Source organism: Apteryx mantelli, chromosome 26 (assembly GCF_036417845.1).
Source record: "Apteryx mantelli isolate bAptMan1 chromosome 26, bAptMan1.hap1, whole genome shotgun sequence".
In the NCBI taxonomy this organism is placed as follows: Eukaryota; Metazoa; Chordata; class Aves; order Apterygiformes; family Apterygidae; genus Apteryx; species Apteryx mantelli.
The window spans coordinates 1,598,856-1,619,946 of record NC_090003.1 but is presented as its reverse complement, the minus strand read 5'-3'; the positions used below and the strand labels follow the sequence as shown (position 1 = coordinate 1,619,946).

At 46.3% G+C, this 21,091-nt stretch overlaps 1 protein-coding gene across 1 annotated transcript in view; it reads left to right on the top strand.

Moving 5' to 3' along the window:
* Nucleotides 1-21,091, top strand: part of PRDM16 (PR/SET domain 16) — a 219,547-nt gene that overhangs the window by 189,839 nt on the left and 8,617 nt on the right. The window contains exons 9-13 of the mRNA XM_067311277.1: nt 154-307; nt 3,928-5,329; nt 9,162-9,246; nt 13,253-13,422; nt 14,926-15,003. Of these exons, the coding sequence (XP_067167378.1) occupies nt 154-307; nt 3,928-5,329; nt 9,162-9,246; nt 13,253-13,422; nt 14,926-15,003 (1,889 nt within the window). The remainder of the gene's footprint in view (nt 1-153; nt 308-3,927; nt 5,330-9,161; nt 9,247-13,252; nt 13,423-14,925; nt 15,004-21,091) is intronic.

The window sequence follows — 21,091 nt, the reverse complement described above, 5'->3', positions numbered from 1 at the left end:
TCGTTCTCTGTTTGCGGCGGGGGGCGAATATCCTGCGCTCCTGATGCCGGGAGCGGCGGCGACAAAAAAAGGCGCAAACAGTCACGCTTTTCACACGGCCTCTCTTCTCCCCACTGCTCTGTTTGCCCTCCCTCAAGGCGTTTTCTCTTTCAGGTGTTTACCGACCCCAGCAACCTCCAGCGGCACATCCGTTCCCAGCACGTTGGCGCACGAGCCCATGCCTGCCCCGACTGCGGCAAAACCTTTGCCACCTCGTCTGGCCTCAAACAACACAAGCACATTCACAGTACTGTCAAACCTTTCATATGTAAGTTGTCACGGCCATCACCGAGCTCTGGCTTTTGCTATAATTGCACGTATCCTGCGGGGGCCCCCCAGTACTAGCTGTCCCTCTGTGAGCAGCCGCTGTAATTTTATAGGTCAGAGCGCAAGATGAAATTCCGCAGTGATTTTTTTTTTGCATGCTCCCTGTTTTTTCAGTAAACATTCATGGCAGTTTTTGACTTTCTTGACAAGTTAAAAGCTGAGTCTCTCAGCAGTCCTAGCGATGCCATTTGCTCATATCTTTTCTTTCTCTCTTCTTTTTTTCCTTAATAATTTTTGAACGTTCATGTTGGTGACATAAATAAATAGCTGACACAGCCTGATCGAAATGTTTTTCAGGGGTACCTCAAATCATGGAGCTGTTGTAAAGAATTTTGAATAGTCAGAGAGGCTAGAAGAAGGTGTTTTTAAAAAAGAGTTTTTCCTTCTTTATTTACTACCGTGTCTTATCTAGATAATACTCGGAAGCCAAATAAATAGCAGATTAACTGTGTCCTTAGTGCTCTCTTCAGTGGAGTATTTCCAAATGAACGTTTTCCCTCGAGAGCCGGTCATCTCATTTCTTGCCACTTTCCGGGTTGTGTATTTTTTTAATTGACACAGCACATACTGGATTTTGATAACTGTGCAGAAAAGTGGATTGTGTCACAACAAAGCTAGAGAAACTTTAGGGACTACTCACGACAGTCTTCAAAAAGCATAGTTAAAGCACAGCACAGGATCTGTGTTTGATTCCAGGCTCTGATGTTACGTTAGGGAAGCCCCTGAACCCCCTTTTGCACGTGGGTGTAATGGGAACAGCATGCGAGAGTATCCTGGGAGACTCATTTCATTAATGTGTTCTGAGATGATCAGATGGGTGTCAGTGGAGGAAGAAGAAATACTCTTATTGCTCATTTTGATGCAGTCTTTCATTTGACGACAGGCACATGAAAGAGATCATTTGAATCTCACAGTATTGCTGCAGTGAAATGAATGATTTCTTCTCATAATCTCCTCACTCTCACCTCATAAGAATTAGGGAGTTGGCAGTCTAAATCAGCGCGTAAAACAACTTGAGACTGATTCTGCGTAGTTCGTACGTATCGAGTAGACTCACATGTGTTAATATGGAATCCATTAGCAATTTTAGGGGAGGCAGGATGAGGCAGGATGGTACTCTGGAAAGTTTTTCTTTCCTGTTCAGTGAAAAAAGTTTTTTTTTTTTAAAAATATTATACCTGGTTTCAGAAAACCCACATCTTTGTATCTGCAGAACACAGAACAGCAGGAGAGGACATTACACACAGAGTTACTAAATCTTTGCATAACTGGAGATTTAAACAACAACAACAAAAAAATCCAGTTTTGCTTGTTTGAATGATGATGTGAGCTCTCATACCTGCAGCACTTCTCTAGGGAATCGTGTGCAATGTTACATATATCAGGATGCTGCAGCTCCTTTTCCTGGGATGGAGAGTGGAACAAAGGAACCTGATTCCCTTGGAAGACGTTGCTTGTGCTGTCCTTGTCTTCTCAGAAGGTTTTGCTGCATGAGAAGGTGTAACTTCTTCATTTGTAGTGTTATGAATGCATACAGTAAAAACAGCCCAAACCCCACAAGCACAGCGTGCAGCCGGTGAGGACTGACAGAAACCGCATTCAGCCATGATACAATCTGCTGAAGTAGGTTAGCCGCTTAGTGTAAACCTGTGTGGGTCTTCCCGACCACAACAGAACATCCCCTGGCCCAAGGTAAGGGGGGCACAGGTAAATTAAGAAGGGGTAATTTTGTTCTGGTAAGAAGAATGTGCAAACATCTTCTAAATAAATCCGCTCAAACATGACATTTCTTCAGAAATTATTAGGGAAATTGAGAGGGAGCTATATCCTTACGCATGGAAGTATTCACACTTATGTAGGCCGACCTACATATTCACTTGGACACGCACCATCTCTGCCACGACCCTAAGGATGCTGTCTTTGTGTAGACAAGTAGGAAGAGAAAAATACTCACCCACTGCAAAATTTGGCAATGTTCATCTGAAGTGTCAAGTTTGTTAAATTTTCCTAGTCTGTGCTCTGAATTTCAGTAGAAAGGGCTTCCCCCTCAGGTTTCCAGAGCTGCCTGGGAAACAGTCTCTTGACTGTCTTTTGATACTTAAGTACTGGTGTAAATCCTAAAGATTTAGAAAAAAAAAAAAGATAAAGAAAGTTGGGCTTGCATGGACCTATCAGTAAAAGTTGGGAGGGAGGGAGGGAGGAAGGAAGGAAGGAAGGAAGGAGCAGTTGGTCACTGAGTCACAGGGCTGGGTGCTGGGAGACTTTGGATGCAGTTCCTCGCCTGAGCACAGCTTTGCTGTCCAACTGTGAACAATTCACTTTCCCTCTCTTTGTCTCAGTTTCCATGTTTACAAAATGGTGATAACAGCAATTCTCCTGTGAAAGAAGTGTAAGTGTTAATTTGTTGAGAAGTGGAGTTTGTTCCTATGTTGAAAGAGGCATCAGATAATAAAAAGTTGCAGTGTTTTGACTTATGGAAAAGTTTGGGTGGGATTTTTTTCTTACTTTGCTCTGCTCCTTCCGTGCCTGTAAAGTCTGTAGGTGAAAAAGGTTGCAACAAGGAACATTTTGAAAGCTTGGTATTTAGAGGTCATTAAAGAAAATGCTGATGGAGCATTAACTAAACATCACTAGGGTGTCTTACTAATTTAACAAATACAAAATCTCACCCCACTTCTAGCTGAGCTGAGCCCTGGCTGGTGAAGTATTTATAGAACATCCCTATGGAGTGGTTACTTACTATTAATGGCATTAAAGAAAGGTTAGATTTGATGAAATGAGGCAAAGTTCTTCTCCCTTCAGCCTTCAGTGCTTCCAGCCATGCCAAGATTACAGGGAAAGCAGACTAGCTAATATAAATAAATATTATCATTAAAATGCATGATTATTTAAAAATTCAAAAAAATAGTTTGAGCTGGAATAGCACATTATGTCAAACTGTAGAGAGTAGCATGTTGAGAGATTCTCTCGGAGCAAGGTTTATTTGAAAGGGAAATGTGTTATTATTTCTAGGATGGTAGCCTCTGTGAATGCCACCCATGCCAGCTTGGTAATGGCTGGGATCCAAACGAATCGTTACTTGCTGTCAGCTGCTCTTGGGGGTTTCCAGCCTGCTCCCCCAAGCGTCTCTTCCAGCATCCTCGTCCAGGATTCCCAGGGCTGCTGCTTCCTTTTCTAAATGTGGCCAGGATCAGAGCCCGGGATGCCGAGTCCGATACAAATGTTTGAAGAGCGCGATAGCCTTTCCCAAATTCTTGCAAACCGGGGACCAGATGGGCTCATTAGCCTCACTTTATGCAGAGGTCTGGAGCACCAGGATGCTGAATGATTTACCTGAAGTCATACAGGGAGTCCTTAGCAGAGGAAATTCGAAGCCAGTCCAGCGAGTAACTATAGCCTGGTTTTCTCCTCTTTTTTTCTGTCTTTTGGGAAAAGAGATTTTGGGGGCAGGATGAAAGGAGCGGGGGAAGAGGAAAACACCGATGAAGCTCTTAATTACCTCCATACAATTTCCTGTTAATTTCATATTGCTTTTGTTGTTGGTTTCTGTTGATGCTTTAGGTGAGGTCTGTCACAAATCCTACACGCAGTTCTCCAACCTCTGCCGTCACAAGCGGATGCACGCGGACTGTCGCACTCAGATCAAGTGCAAGGACTGTGGCCAGATGTTCAGCACTACCTCTTCTCTCAACAAGCACCGGCGCTTCTGCGAGGGCAAGAACCATTACAACCCGGGGGGAATTTTCGCCCCTGGCCTACCCTTGACGCCCACTTCCATGATGGACAAGTCCAAGCCCTCTCCCAACCTCAATCACGCCAGCCTGGGATTTAATGATTATTTTCCGTCCCGTCCACACCCTGGGGGTCTTCCATTCACCCCCGCCCCCCCAGCGTTTCCTGCCCTCGCTCCAGGATTCCCAGGGATTTTCCCACCCTCTCTGTACCCCAGGCCCCCTTTGTTACCGCCAACGCAACTGCTCAAAAGTCCCCTCAACCACACTCAAGACGCAAAGCTTCCAAGCCCCCTTGGGAACCCGGCACTTCCTCTGATTTCTGCAGTGAGCAACAGCAACCAGGCCACTTCAGGAGAGGAGAAATGTGAAAGCAGCCTGGAAAACTCCTATCTGGAGAAGCTAAAAGCCAGGAACAGTGACATGTCAGATGGCAGTGACTTTGAGGATGTCAATACAACCACAGGCACAGATCTGGATACCACTACTGGCACCGGCTCTGACCTGGACAGTGATGCGGAGAGTGACAGGGACAAAACAAAAGAGAAAAGCAAACAGATGGAGAGCAAGCCGGATTTTGTCAGCAGTTCTGTGTCTGCAAGTTCCACTAACAACACCAGCGAGATCCCTCTCTTCTATTCTCAGCACTCCTTCTTTCCTCCCCCAGAGGAGCACCTGCTGCCTACCACAGGAGCAGCCAATGACTCTATTAAAGCTATCGCCTCCATTGCAGAGAAATATTTTGGACCTGGCTTTATGGGGATGCAGGAGAAGAAGATGGGTTCGCTCCCCTATCATTCCATGTTCCCCTTTCAGTTCCTCCCCAATTTTCCCCATTCCCTCTATCCGTTTACGGAGCGGACCCTCAATCACAACTTGCTGGTCAAGGCTGAACCAAAGTCACCCAGGGACCTCCACAAAGTAGGCAGCACCAGCTCAGAGTCGCCCTTCGATCTCACCACAAAGCCAAAAGAGATTAAGCCAATCTTGCCACCACCTAAGGTCCTGCCAGCCCCAGCCTCAGGGGAGGAACAGCCACTGGATCTAAGCATTGGCAACCGCATCCGAGCCAGTCAGAATGGAGGAAGAGAGCCACGGAAAAACCACATTTATGGGGAAAGGAAACTAATGGCAAGTGAAGTCCTACCCAAGATTTCTCAGTCTCAGCTGCCTCAGCAACCATCCCTGCATTATGCTAAGCCATCACCCTTTTTCATGGACCCCATTTACAGGTATTAACATACCCTGCCTTAATCATTTCCTCTGACAAGCTAAGTTTATAGCTGGCATGCAAAACTTGAGGCAGATCAGGATAGGGGTTGTTTAGAAAGGGCAGTGAAAGTCTGATACGGGTGATTGTACTCGTCTCTCCTTTGTTACAGCAAGTTGAACTTTCTGAATTGAAAGGACTGAATAATTGGAAGGAGTAATCGTAATCAATATATATAAAGAATGTATCCTTATTTTGATAAAGAAGAAGCTTGACCTATTTAAGGACTCTCCCACGAGCCAACGCTAAGATGGCACTTCTGCTGGGGAAATTCCAGAGGGTTTGATTCGATAAGAATGCAGAGTTCAGATGCCGCAGGACCCTTGCTCTCGTGGCTTGGGAATGAGTCAGGAGCCCTGGGAGCCCAGAAACACAGCTCTCCCACTGACTTGTTTGGTGGCCTTTCGTGAGCCACTTCACCTTTTTCCTTCTCCTTCCTTCCCTTTCTTTCTAATCCCTTTTCTTAGATTTGTGCAGTTTATAGGAAGTGCTGTTCTGGAACTGCTCTTCTGCTGTTGAAAGATTTTTAAGTCGGGAGTAACAAGTGCTGTGTAAATACGTGGCAGCATCTTATCCAGATCTCTCCCGTGTGCGTTTCTTGCAAAGTGATCTTTCTTAGAAGATATCAAGGGTTTTCTGGTTTCACTTTGAATGGATGCGTTTTGAGGCAGGCCTGATCTGTGTATGTCACTTCTAGAATGAGCTGAACGTGGAAGGCATGTGTAAAGCAGGCTAGGTGAGGTTAACCAAACTGCCGGTTAAACTTCCAGAAAGAATGAGTTCAGAAGAAAACGTAAGGGGAGGGTTTGAGCCTTCTGTTATTTTAAAGCTTTTTGTAAATTCTGTTTCTGAAGGAAAATTATTTTAAGGTGAGGGTGCCCGTAAGGTTGCATGTTAGCCAGCCTGGCGCTGGCACCGCCTTGGTGATCTTCCTGCTCCCGAGGAGATGTGCCTGTCACGTAGCCAATACCCTCTGCTCGTTTTCAGCAAAGTCCAGGCAAAAGTGATGTCCCAAACCAGTGCGGTGTAGACATTGACACGGCAGTTAATTCTCTCTTAGGATACATGAACTGCTTAATAACCATCCGTTTCAGTATGCGGCTTTGGCCCGGAGGGAGCCCAGGGGGCTCCCAGCTTCTGCACCTAATCGAGCAGTCAGTTCCTGGACGTTAACGGTTTGTTCTTGCATCACTTAAGCTCAGCGTGAGTAGCGTGCTGCAGGGTTACGCAGACCGGGTCAGCTGCGCCGAGCTGTAATCCGGGCTGCTGGAAAGGCACTGGATATGCTGCAGAAGCTCGTGTTTCCTTAACACTGGAAAGACTCCTAGTCGCCGCGGAGCGATTATGTCAGCGCTGGGATGGTTCGGCTGAGCGTTCAAAGGTTCCCAAGCAGCAACGAGTAGCGTGGCCTTCGCTGCCGGGTGGAAAAGCAGCCCAGCAGAACGGCACCTATGTCGCTGCCTTGCTGCTATTGTATGGTTGATAACTGTGGGAAAAAATGATGTCAATGTCTAACCAGGCCAAAGAACTGTCAGCTGAGATGAGGATTAGTGAGCCTTCATTGCTCGCTATTAAGAAAGCGTCTCTCACTTTGCCAGCACTCTCAGGGTTGATACGGTGTTGCTTGCTTACATGCCTACCATCTGTGATGGAAATGGCTGCATCACAACCTGCGGCTTATAATGTATTCTGTCTGCGACCCATCGTGATCATCATCTCCTGGAAAAATACGTAATGGTGTAAATAGGCCGGTATTTATTTTTGTGAAAACTACTTCTGGAAAAAAAATAAATAAATGGGATAGAGAGGCAAAAGCTTGGAGTTAGCTTAGGATTCTGCCACCTCTGGGCATTCTCAGTAGGAATGTTAAAATAACATGGGCTGAAAAAGCAGTTGCCAATTAAAATAGCAGCCTCGGGAAAACCATAAAGGTCCAGGAGACAGATGGAAGTGAAGGATGAGGGCATCGCTTGCTGCATTCCATGGGATGCATATAGTTTTAGTAATATATTAAAATAGAAAGTCAGTGGTGGAGTCGCTTACAAAGCGGACTTCTGATGTAATGGGCTAAACAGCAGAGCTTCCAAGTCCCAGCTTAAAAAACATGGAAATATTTTGTTTCTAAACTTCTCTTTATCAGACTCTCTCACATCATTTGGCTCCTTCATTTTTCTCCCAAAGGCCGCTTAAATCCTTGACATTTTCTCCTGGTGATATAATTTAATGCAGCCAGACAGCCTGAAATCGGTGCAGTTTTTAGCTCAGCCTTGTAAAGGTAACATTCTCAGGCACTGGGCTGAAAAGATCAGCTTAATCCTTTAGTCACTGCGGAATTCAGCTCTGACGAGGAAATTTGTGCTTTATCGTGTTCTCATTACTTGCCCTGGAAGACGACGAAGCTTTGCAAGCGCGAGCGCTTCACGGGAGGCTCACAGCTTTCCTGCTGCAGGTGGGGCTGTCTCGTGAGAGCCGGCTCCCGAGGTCCGGCAGACGTTCCCTGCTGCATCGCAGCTGATCTGAGCGCGTCGCGGAGCGTAAAGCCTCGCGGCTGGGGGTGCTACTAGCTGTGGTTTGCTATTTTGCCTTGCATCAGGGAGAAACTTAGTTTTATGGATTGTTGTTTTTTGAAAACACATGCCCATAAAAACACATACCTTCCAAAGCACAATAATTATGACTACATTTCAAATCCAGTTCTTTTCTTCTCCTCTGGCTAAGAAAAATTAAATGCAGATTAAATACAGTTCGCTAAATAGCACTCGGCATGATTCTTCTTTTAAACTCTTTTCGTAATTTGATCCACACACCAATCAGCTGAAATGCAGCAAAATAATTTGCTCTCATTTACTCTGGACTAATGTAGTTAAAATTACTCTTACTATTGGATTTCTACTGGTTTAGCTGAGGTAGACTCTATTCCAGTAATTCAGAGAGGCGGCTGCATTTGCTGGGGTTAGTTTGAAAACACCTTTTCCCAGAGAGGACATTTCAGTTTCTCATTCTCGGTGATTCCATGCCATGGTTTCCCTGCAAGTAGAAAATTTTGTGAAAGCAAGCCAATATTTTCAAAAATAGCCTAAATTTAGGATCATTTGTCCATAGTAAGGTGCTTAAGTGTGGGATATTTGAACAGTGCTAAGTGACGTTAGAAGAACTCATGTGCCTAAGTCACTTTGGAAGTCTCCCACCAGCTCCTAACTTCCGAAGCTGTTGTCCACATATGCTTGCCAAACGAAGTCAATGCAAATTGTATGTCAGGTGCAAGGGAGGAAATAAATGTGAAACACCTAATGATTTTAGCACACATGGGGGCTGCAAAGCCGGGCCCAGTGTTAGCTGTTAAGATGAAGACAAACTCTCAAAGACAGAAGTTTTCCATGCGGTGGCTGCTGTGCACTCTAGAGCTGCTCCTGCTTTTCTACCGCAAAACCGTTGCTTTTGCTCCAAGCGTAGTTTTTCTTACCAGCAGCGGCGTTTAGACCGCTGTAGCAGAGGCATCAGGTCTCATGTAGAAAAATCAAAACGTATTCTTTGTCGTTCGGTCCGGGGGCTAATAAAATACTGCCCGAAACAGGGGCTCAGTTTTCACACCGTTTCCAGTACCTCTTGCGGGGTAATGCATGGGCCACCCTTGTGGTACCCGGTAGAAGGGGGGGTAAGACATTTGGGATAACAGGCGAGGAAGGAGCCTTGTATGTGTTGCCCAAACACCCCCGCAGATGCGCTGGCTATTAACTGTCTTTCCTGCTTGTAGCCCTGTAAGGTATGTAACCCTCTGTGTTGTTGTCCAGCAGGGTGGAGAAGCGGAAGGTGACAGACCCTGTGGGTGCCCTAAAGGAGAAGTACCTGCGACCCTCCCCGCTGCTTTTTCACCCCCAGGTAAAAGCAGTAAAGTTATAATGCAATGTCTGGTTGAATGTCAAGAAATCTGAGGTGGAGATGGCACAAACGAGTCACCTGCGTCAGACTTTTTCTGGTCCGACTGAATCCTCCAGTATTTCCCACCAGTTGCTTTTAAGGACTTCTGATTTCATCCCTGGTTTGAGGCCAGTGGTGGGACTGCCTTACAGTTTCTTTCATGTTAGCAGAAGAACAGGCATAAGGTCTGGGCAGCTCGTATGATCCGTCTAAGTCGGCTTCCCCTCGCCAGGATGCCTGCAGTTTTCCCGCGGGGAGCGCCTGGTGTGGTCATTTCCAGTAGTGCAAGGTGGGGAAAGACTCCAGCATCCAAGCAGCAGCGTTTTACGCCTGCTCGCCTCTCCCTTTACGTCACGTAGAAAGCGTGGAAGCGCAGGGCAGTGGCGATTCAGGGTCTGACTCTGCCCGCTCCAAAAGGCGGCGGGTCGCTCGCCTGGAAGCTCCTGCGTCCCTCTCCTACAGAGCTGCTCTAATCCCTGTTCTCCTGACAGCTCAGGGATTTTTGCTCCCTCTGCGTCTCCGCCAGGTCTGAGCCACCGCGGAGCAATGGGAAACACTGCTGGGCAGCTTTCCCAGCTGAAATTAGACCAGGAATGTCGGCCCACGGTGTGGCCACGCGAGGCCGGCAGCGTGGAATAGCTGAAAGCCCCTCTAAGACCAGCGCAAGCCGGACCACGCGTGGGAGCCCGCCGCAGTCGGCAGAGCCCCCCGGGCACGTCCCCGCAGCCGATCCCGCCGTCCCGCTCGCGTGGCGGCGCCGGCTCCCGCAGCCTCTCCGCTGGGAAGCCGGGCTGGCGGCCGGCTCCCGGGCGCGCTGCGCTCCCCTCCGTGGCTACGTGCGCTGCGCTCTTTTGATAATGTTTCCCACCTTAGATAAATAACTCGCAGGTTTGTGAAAGCTGGATCCCGGGGGCTTTCACGGCTAAACTTAGTTCCTCCATTGTTTCGCGTCGGCCCGAGAGTTTGGTTAATAACTTCCCCCGATTTTTCCCTCGTGCCGGCTGGATAATGGCGGCGGGCCGGCCAGCAACATCCTGTGTTTGTGCGCGGCAGAATAGCGGGGCTGCCGCCTGCGCCGGGCTGAGCGGCCGCGGCCCCGCCGAGGGCAGGCCCTGCCCGCCCGGGGGCTGGCGTCGGCCCCGAGTGCAGAGCGCCCCGCTCGCCGGCGCAGCGGAAGGGCGTGGAAGGGCCGGGCAGCTCTAACGATTTGCCGCACGGAACAGCCTGGAATCTGCAGTCGCTCGAGTCCGAAACTTCCTGATAACCGGTTTTTAATAGAGTGGGTTACTGTGTAGAGATCACTTGATCCAGAAGGTTCAGTTCGTTCTAACGAGACTAATCAAAGGATTGCCCCGTTCCCGTGTTGCACAATCAGTCAGATACGTCGGACGCTCAAGGTGAGCGACGACAGGACGTTTGTGTGCGAGATCCGCACTCGCCAGACCTCCGTCCTGTGTTATCTGGGATGTTTTCCTAAGAAACTGTGTACTCAGAGGCTCCTGCTTCTGTCCGAGGGGCCCGGGCGGCTGTAATTAAGCCAAAAGGTGTGATAAAGACTGAGCACGCAGAAGATACTTTCTCTCTTAAAATGGATTTTGTGCAACTTTTATTTCTGATCCGGTCGTTGACAGCAGTTTCTCAGCTACGATGTGGGTTATTCTTACATTGTCTATTTTAAATGAAACTCTGGACAACATAAATAAATGGTGTAACTTTTTGATTACTTAATGGAAAACCTTTTCTCACCTGTTAAGTTTCTTTTCTTCTCCCCTTCTTTTTTATTATAACCAGGCCGTTGTTCCCTAAATAGCAAAGTGCCTTTGCCACTAGAGAGGCTAGGGCTGGTGTTCAGAATTTTAAAAGAAGCCTAGGGCTATCGAGGCGGCAAACCTCTCTGCTAAGTGCCTCCGGAACAGGGCTCAACAAAGGATAGCTCCAGGTATCCGGCGCAGGGCTGAGCGGCACGGCTCTGAGAGATCCCGATAGCATTTTAACGTGATGGTTTTGTTACATGACTGGCAGCTGGGGCAGAGCTTTTGCTGTAAATGATCAAGTAACCTTTTCAAGTGGCTGGCGCTAAGTATTACTTACTATTTATCATGGGCTGGGAGCCTCCAACTAAGGGGCTGCGGATCTATTAACGAGAAATGGGTTTTACTACTCCTCTTTTTTGCAGCTTATGAATGGTTGTCAGCCTTCCACAGCGTATTCTGTGGTGATTAAGACGACTTTTTTTATAGTCGTACATTTTAAACAATATCTTGGCTCTCTTTTCCCCCCCCGAGCCCGGTTTAATAAAGTGTAAACGTGCAAAAGGTCAGCCCTTCCTGTACAATAGAGCATCTAGTTTTGATATATGGCTTCCTACTGCCTTCCGCTCGCTCGCTGTCTCCCCTGCTCCCGGTCTGCCGCTCCGGCCCGCTCCCACTGCCCCGCTGCTCCCTGCTTTCCGGGTGAGGTCATCCGCAGCCAGGAGGCAGCTTCAGCGCTTGCGGGCTTGCTTTTTCCACGGTCGCTGCTTGGTGTCTTGAACGTGCTCTCGAGAGCGCGTAAAATCGAATGTTGAAGCCGGTGGTGTAGCCCTCTGCGCTGCGGAGCTCTCCTGGGTTTGGATTTCCTGTTTTGCTCCAATGAAAGTAAAAGTGTTTGCTTTAGGTCGGAGTTTTACGAATAGTTATTTATACCGACTTTTTTCTGTCCCCCCCCCCCCTTTTTTTTTTGTTAGCTTTCCCCTTCTCCTTTTACTCCAGGCTTTTGCCCTTGTCTGTGTTTCTGGTCTGGTGTTTAATCTCGGTATTTAAGCGAGAACGTGGCCGTTGCTGAGTCGTAGAAACTGCAGCTGATTTTGTTTGGTGCCGCATCCCCGGGCCCGCGTGCCTGCTGCTCCCGCCTGGACCGGGTTCACGTCTGCCGGTTGTGGTCCTCCGGGCCGTGACTCCCCCAGCTGCACCTCCAAAGGCTTTGCCTGGAGCTTCCTTTCGCTCCAGGAAGCCCAGTCATCTCCCACCCGTCCTTCCAGCACCTTTGCTGGCTCCCGAACCTTTCTTGCATGTAATTAAAACGTTGGCCTCGTAGCTGGACAAACTCTCTGTGGCCCCGCTCCGTCCTGAGTCTGGCCTTGAATCCGCCTCTTCCCCAGCTGCCCCTGTTCTCCCTCCGGCCTCTTCCCTGCCCCAGCTCCGTGGCCGAGTCGCGCATCCCCGGGGCTCCCTCGCGCTCCAGGGCAGCCAGGAGCCTCCTGCCCTGAACCTCGGTCCTTTCGCCCCGCGGTGGGCTGTCTGTCCGCCCACCACCGCTTTCCCTCGGTCCTTTCGCCCTGCGGTGGGCTGTCTGTCCGCCCGCCGCTCACCGCCGCTTTCCCTCGGTCCTTTCGCCCTGCGGTGGGCTGTCTGTCCACCCACCGCTCGCCGCCGCTTTCCCTCGGTCCTTTCGCCCTGCGGTGGGCTGTCTGTCCGCCTGCCTCTCGCCGCCGCTTTCCCCCGGTCTGAGACGCTCTGAGCGTGAGGGCTGCTGTACGGCAAATCAAACCTGCTCGCGCCGTAGGACGTTGGAGGCTGAGCGGGGGGCTTGGGCCGCGAGCTGCACGTCCAGCCTTCCACCCCGGTATTTAATTCCAGTGTCATCCCTGGACAAAGGGAAGCCAAATGTGTTCTGAGGTAATTTCTAATGGTGAAAGTAAACACATGCACATTGCAGAAGGTAAGAAAGTGCCTAATTTCTAAGACCTGGTGCTTAGTGCTCGGCTTTATCAGTGGTATTTTACCTGATTTCTCTAAGCCCGGTAATTTATTTCTCCCTTTCCTGGCCCGATGCTGTGAGTCCATTTTACTGTGGGCCCTCTGAGGATAAGAGTAAACATCAGCAGCAGGCTTCGAGCAGCATGCTGCAGCCAAGAGACGTGTCTTACGCACCAGATGTTCCTCTTCCGGTGCTTTTTATGACGTGCGGTCTTTCCTTGTCCTTGCAGATGTCAGCCATAGAAACGATGACGGAGAAACTGGAGAGCTTTGCAGCCATGAAGGCAGACACTGGCACGTCCCTGCAGCCCCTCCCGCATCACCCTTTCAACTTCCGATCCCCGCCACCCACGCTGTCCGACCCCATCCTGCGCAAGGGCAAGGAGCGTTACACCTGCAGGTAAGGGCCGGCGCAGCCTCCGGAGCTTGTGCAGGCCGCCCGGGGAGAAGGGCGGCCGCGGGGCAGCTGCGTCAGGCACGAGCCTGCGACAGAGCGGCTTCAAATCGTGTCGGCAAGGGTGGAGAGAAAAACAAGAAGTAGGAGAATTAGAACAGAGCATTCTGATGACTAATTCGCTCGGAAATAGCTTGTTTTGTCTGGGGGAAAATCAGCATCTTCTATTTTCTTTGTGTTTTTTAATAACCTTGAGAGCAGATCTGGAGATTCTCAAGCAAACCGAATTTTCCAAGCCAAGTCTCATGTGTGTGGCAGCAAAGGCCACAGTTTCCAATGCAAGTGCATTACAGTCTCAACTATGCAAAATAATGTACTTTAAAAAATGGCTTACGGTAAACCAGTATTTCAAACACAGTTGTCTCCACAGAAATACTTGGGTATCCATTGCAGCCGTAAAACCTCGTATCAGGGCATATCACCCAGCGAATTAAAACCTGTATCTGCTTATTGAGTTTCACCTGCAAATTCAAATTTATTTGGAACAGAGTTCCTTCTCTTATTTTGCTTCGTGTTGCTACATTTCCTTACTCTCAGCAGACGGTCAGATTCATAGCAGTATATCCTGATAGCAGCAATGCAATGCAATGCTGCAGCATTTGTCTAGACGAAAATTCTGCAGGTTGTAAGAAGGATGATCAAGTCGCTTCTGTATGATAAGCGACTAACTAGGAATATCGAAGAAGTCTTAAACATCTCAAGAGATAGGGAGAACACGAATAGGCAGCGATTAAACACAGTTCATCCTGATGCAGGAATGAGGTAACATCAAACCAAGTTACTGAGTGACAGGTCCAAAGCAAACAGGAGGGTTTTTTACACAAAACACACCGATCAACAAAGGAACTCATTGCCGCAGGATGTTGTGGATGTCTAAAGTTTTTGTGCATTCAGAAAGCACTTAGAAAAATAGATGGAAGAAACTCAGCCAAAGGATATTGAATGCAAGAATTCCTCTTTAGGCTCAGGAGGATCTTTATTTTACTGAAAACTGGGAGATATATTGGGGATGCATCACTTCGTTCTTACTGTGCTCCTCTGTACCTCTTATGCCTCCAAGATAAGCTACTAAGTCGTCCAGCTTTTGGTCTGAACCAGATGTTCTTATAATGGGCATTTGATTTTTTTTCTTTTCCAACCTGTCCCGATGTTGCAGCGCAATGGACCGTCGCTCTGCGTCTCTGATGCAGGCGGATTGCCCCAGTGCCTCGCCACTGCGGATGCCAGGATTCCGGGGTGGATGTCGCTCTGTTAGTTCTTCCCTCCACGCCTGCCTCCCCCCCCCGTACCTCTGTGCCTAGAGCTGTTATTGTACAAAGTGCTTTTCTAATTTTGGGAATGGTATCAAAATGAGTGAGATGGATAGCAGTCGGTGATGCAGTGTTTGCAAATGATCTCATGTGACAGGACTTTCATGCGCTGATGGTTACTTTGGCTTTCGCTGTCTAGGTACTGTGGTAAGATCTTCCCGCGCTCGGCCAATCTGACACGGCATCTGCGAACACACACTGGAGAGCAGCCCTACAGGTGATGTTGTCCCCCAAATAATGCCCCTTCCCAACACACTGGTCATTCACCGCTATGTTGGTTTTTTGCTCTCTATAAAGTTGTGCCAGCATAGCGCTGCAATCCTGTAGCATTACATGTAATGATTCATAGGATTGTATATTATGTGTACCAGCCAAAAATAATCAGACTTGGCAGCTTCAAGATAGACACTTAACTTATATTTAGATGTATGCTGGCAAATGAGTGGTCTGATTTTCAGTGTTGTTTAACACTCACATTAACCATTCATCTCAAGGACAGCTGAAGGTGCTGAATGTCTCTGAAAATGGGGCTGTTTTGAAGGGCTTGCCAGTAAATTAACTGCTGGGTCTAGCTGGATTCTTTTTTCTTTTCCTAATGCGTGTCAGAAGTCCCTGAAGTAACGGATCAAAGAAGCCCTATCGTGTATCGGTTTTAAAACCTGGGTTAGGGAGTGCCCCCCCTTGAGAGGCAGAGTTTAAAAAGAGGGATCAGAGGGGGGTATTCACACCGTCTTATGTCAGGCGTTCAGCTAAGGCGTCTGAGTTCGAGGCCCGCACTACTGTTTTCTGTTAATTGTGGGAAGAGGTCTGATTTCTAGGTTTCGGCGTGCGCTCGTGGGTATACAGAAGGGCACGTTTGCAAAGCTGCTCGTCCCTTCCTCTGGCCAAAACCCTGCGGGCAGCCACCACGCTCTGAACGCGGCACGCAGAAGCGATGGATTCCCATGAAGGGGCTCCTGTTTGAGCGAGTGTTTTAAATTTCCATAAAACTCATGAGAAAATATAGGTAGGTAGGTATATATGAGGAAACATTTTTCATTGACGACTAAATGGGAATTTTGGCATCCAATATTTTTTCTTTTTCGTTTGCAGTCATTTTCAAAAAACTTTAGCAAAAATTCTTTGACTGATTTCTTTGTAGAATAGGTACATACATAAGCAAAACTGAATGAATGATGAACCGAGACCTCACTAAAAATCAGGCACTGTGTTTTCCATTATATGGATAAGTGTTTTGTACATTGTCAAACAATAGTAACAATTCAAGCAATTGCATTTTTGGTAGCTAAAATTATGGTATTTCCATACACAGTCATAAGCTCACAACAAAGCTAACATGCAATAGTTATTATACAAAGTGAAACACAAATTTATGAGCAGCAAAAGGCCATCTGGTCAAATCTATGGAATTTTTATGCTTAGTTTAACTTAAGAAGCTACTTTCTCCCACATTTAAATCCCTGGTACATAAAGTCAAGGGTTTTTTTTTTTCCATACAGAGTCAAATTCTGACTGTAGACATTAGGTAAACTTTAAAAAAAACCCTCTCCAAAACAGACATATATTTTGGAACCATTCCCTGTTCTTCTAATTTTTCACTTGCATTATTTGATAGGACTTGAATGAATACTGTGTATTCACTATACACCCCTGTCTGACTAAAATGCGTGCTCCCGCTTATTCAGAGGTTGTTAGTCCAGTTTTCTTCCAAAAAAGGAGACTTGCAACTTAACAAAGGTTAGAAAAATAAAGATTTATTTGATCTGGTCTTCTCCCAGAAAATGGCCTGTGTGTTTTTTTTGTAATAGAGGTTTGACTTCTGGACAATGTTGCATTATAATAGCACTCCTGAGAGTTAGTGCTACGTTACAGAAGAGTTTAATTATCATTGATTTTCTTTTGCTCTTTGAGAACTGAGATTTCCAACTTTATCAGCAATAATTCTTTTGAAAGCTTGTTTTGTAAGTGCTGACTTTATCCAGGTATAAGCAGGTTGCTGATTTTTCAGTATTTTATTGTTGTTGTTCTTGTAATTTTTCTTTTGAATGTTTAAATATTTTTTCTGTTGACTCTGCTGGTGTGAAAGTTCATCCAAATATGAACTAAAATGTTCATAAACCTAGTACAAACTGATCCAATGTCCCCATGCAGATAAAGAAACATGCAGATCAGAAAATCAGGTTTGATTCTGTTCGATTTCTGTTTGATTCCTAATTGTCAGTGATAAATGGTGTGGTTTTTACCAAGTCATTTAAACTTCCTACGTTTCCATTTAATTATGGATAAAATAGGGATAAATAGCACATGAGCATTGTGGAGGTTAATTAATTCTTTTTGAAAAAGGAAAGTGCTACATATTTTGGTGACTGAGACATACCTGGTAATGCACTGCACTTCCTTAGAAGCAAACTGATTTGAAATGACTCAAAGGCATCCTGTTATGCAGTGGAATGAGACAGAATTCTTTTCTTTTCACTGTTCTTTTCCACGCTGGATCTAAAATCCAACAGTATGTATTTCCAAACCCCACAGTAAACAGGACTATCAAACAACTATTTCCATTTCTTTCAGAGAAATGCAAAATAAGTTGGGCTTGTTGTGAAATAATGTCAGACTTCTTTGGCAGCTCAGGCAGTAAAAAAATAGGACTTGTCCTTCTGAGACTGTGAAGCAAAATCCCAAAGAGGCAGTTTTTAATGAAGCTCCTTATGCTTGAAGCCCATGAACATAAGGGTGTATTGTAGTTGTGGGTTTGATTTTTATTTTTGGTTTTCATTCTCTGGAACTACATAAAACCTGGACTGAGAACAAGTAAAGGCTATTTGATTCAACCAGACTTTATTTTCTTCTTTCAAATGTCCATTCCCTCCAGGATGCCATCTAATTGATTCTTGAATTACACCCAATCCCGAAGCATTGCCTGTAAGGCTGTGATTCCTTCTAAAAAGATGTGCTTCCTGACGTCTGTTTTGAATTTGTTTTTCTTTAATTTCCTTTCAGGCCCCCATGTCCTGTTATCTGCATTAAGCTGAAACTAACAGCTAGAGCTGACATTTACCATGTCCTGCAAGACTGCACATAGTTCAATAAAAACCTCTTCTTTCTCGTTTTCTTTTTAAAAATGTAAGCTAAATTCATCCCTGGTGTAACTGCACTTGAGATTAAGGAATTACTCAAAGGAAGAGTAGCTATCCACGTGTTTATGGTTTGTTACTGTAGTTCTGTCTTTACAGCTCCCGCTGTCTGATCCTCAAGTAAGTGTAAAGTTTTGCAAGAGCAGTCATGCTACTGGAGCTTGAATAAGGATGTGGGACGTTACTATTACGTTTGGAGCGTTACCAAACTGTCTTAGTCTGATGGTGATGGGCTCGGTTACTCATTCTTACGATGTTTGGGGTGTTTTTTTCTGTCTAATTTTCCCTTCCAGTAGTTTATTAGATTGGGTATCTGGGTTCCCTCAAGGTCTTAGGGTTGTCTGCTGTGTCTTTGAGCTTCTTCTCGAAGTTTCCTGGCTTTGGCTTTTGTGAGCTATCATTCACTCCTGCTTTATGTTTTTTTAGCCTGTTGGTGTCTTACTTTAAACTGATAAGCAACAAATTTTACTAGCATTTTGTCAGTGTGTTTACAAAGCAAATACAGCTTCTTTTGTATTTTACTTTCCTGCTGCCTCTGTGTTCACCTCTTCCCTGATTTTAAAGTTGGTTCCTCTGTCTAGGTCATGTATTTAGATTAAAACCAGCAGAGATCCGAGTACTGACCCCTCTGGGACCACAAATAATACAGTACGTCTCCCTCGTCCCTTTGCTTTCAGACATTAGATGTTGCTGCTTTCGAATGCCCCTCTGTTTTCCATTTTTTTAACAAGCTCTTTATCCTTTCTCCATATCTTAACCTGGATCCACATAGCTCATAGTTAGAGCAAGGACCTGTCAAGAGAAACTTTTCAAAGACTTCCTGAACATCTAAATAAATTGACATACGGGAGGCCAGATCGTTCCTGCCTTGCTCACGTGCGCGCTCCCTTTGAAGTCGCTGCGACGGCTCGTGAGTAATGCGTGCGCGAGCTGGCATGGATACCTGCAGCGGCAGCAGGAGAGGCAGCAGCGCTCCCAAGCCCCGAAAGCCCCGGCGTGCCCGGCACCAGGGAGACGCTGCTAAAAGCCAGTGGGACTTAGAAGGGCCTGTAGCTGAAATGGTGCGAGACAGGAATAGTACGGTGGAGAACTGGCCGAGCTGCGTGAATGTCACGGCTCACCAGCACTGAGAGATGATTATTAACTGGGGTGCAAAGAAGTTGTAAAAAGTGGAGTAATCAGGGTACGGGAAAAGACAGCCAGAGATACTGTCACAGCTGATACGCTTTTGTGAGCCTTATGGCAAAGGTGAGTCTCGGGGAGGGATTTGGTGGCAACCGCAGGAGAGACAGTAGTGAGCTGATTTAGAAATATTTCTTGCATATGCAGTGGTGACAGGCAGGGAATGAAAACCTTGAGCATCAGCAGAGGAGGGAGCTGATGATGCAATATCAGTAGAACTAAGGGGGGCAAAACTGCTTGCATAAGTCCTATAGAGTAACAAGTGTTTGGGGGTATTGGGCTGCTCTGGCCATTGGAGTTTTCTGAAGTGCTGGACAGTAGAAGCTGCAGAAGCCGGGCAACTTCATCATGAAATCAAATCTTTTGGGTGCTAGCAGGTAAGAGGAGAGTAAGAGCTGCAAATCTGTCCATGCTTAGCTCTCAGTATATAAACTGTGCTTGTTCTTGCTAATGTTCAAATAATGTCTCGTTTTCTTTAGTTATGTGATTCATTTTCTGGAAAAAAATAAAAAGAAAGCATTTTGAAGTCTGAAGAAACGATGGTTTAAAAAGAGATTTTGCTTGCTTTCTAGGGTAATCATAATAAAGTTACATTGTGTGAAACATCTTGATTCTTTCATTATATGAAACATCTTAATTCTTTTTTGTGATTTAACAGTAGGAAATTTGGAAGTGGACATGGAATCCATAAACATTGAGAGAGAGAGAGTGTTTCATAAACGTATCTCTGCTATTTCCAAAAATAATATCAATCTATTTTTAGTGACGGAATCAAAATCACAGCTGTAGCGCATCTGGAAATTGTGTGTGTGTTTCATAAAATAGATTTTTTACACTTACACCTCCTTTCCCCATTTGAATCCCTTGCGTTTGTAGAAAACAATACTACGCTCTTACTGTCGAGCCCAGTCCAGTTCCAGTCTTGAACGACTCGAGCACAAGATTCAGTTCTGTGCGCTCTTCAGACAGTGGACTAGTGGCGTTCCTAGAACATGTATGAGCTGACCCACCACCTCTGTGGCTGATCAAAAGCGGCTTAGTTCAGTGGGACAAATTTTGCTCTTAATTACAGCAGCATAGAGCAGTTCTGCTACAGTAAGGGGTTTTATTCTGAAATTGCACCAGCTTAAGACCAGGGTTTACTTTGTCCCCTAAGTGTGCAGGATTTGCAAAGGTGTGGAGCAGAGAAAGGATTCTACTTCTTCTCATGGGTTTTGGCAGTAGAGCCACGAGGAAAGTAGCTTTGTTGAGATATGAATGACGTATTTAAGGAGAGATCTAATGAGGGATTCATGCTGAATCAGAGAGGAATTCAGTTTTCTATAGCTTTAGTCCCGAAACTCTTCCTTGCAGCTCGAAGCTGCCCTCTTCAGTAAGTTTGGTGCATTCTTGTTCTGCACTGGAGGCGAAGGCAGAAGTGCGAGTTCCCAAAGCACCTCAGTTTAGCAAAGCCTTGTTTTGATTCTGAGGGAATCTGAATCCAGAGAGGGCAGTGGGGACTTTAAACAAGCTTCCAGCACATCTACCGTGGGTCCTGTAGAGGTTTGTTTCAAACAGGGAGCAATTCTTCGCTCAGCAGTCTCCCCAGACATTCTGCCTTAGCTCCTTGCATTCGACATTTTCTCATCATAAACCAGACATTCACTACACAGGAGTAAATCTCACCCTCTTTGGAAACTATGGTGTATTTCTTGGGAGCTATTGTACTGTAATAATAACCATAATTACCTTTAAGACATGCTCTACTGCCCACATCTTGAGTATCACAAGGAATTTCACAAATAAATCTAGAGTTTTGTGTATCTCCAGATAACTGTGTCATGTAGGAGTACACTGGCCAATTTATATTTTTAATGTCCCTTCTTTCTTCTCCCTCTGTCTTCCTTCTGCTTCCCCCGCAGCTCTACTTCACCTGCTTCCCCTGCAAAATGAGAAGGGTGGACAAAATAAATTCTCCTTTCATATTTTTACAATTCTGTGCGGAAAAGT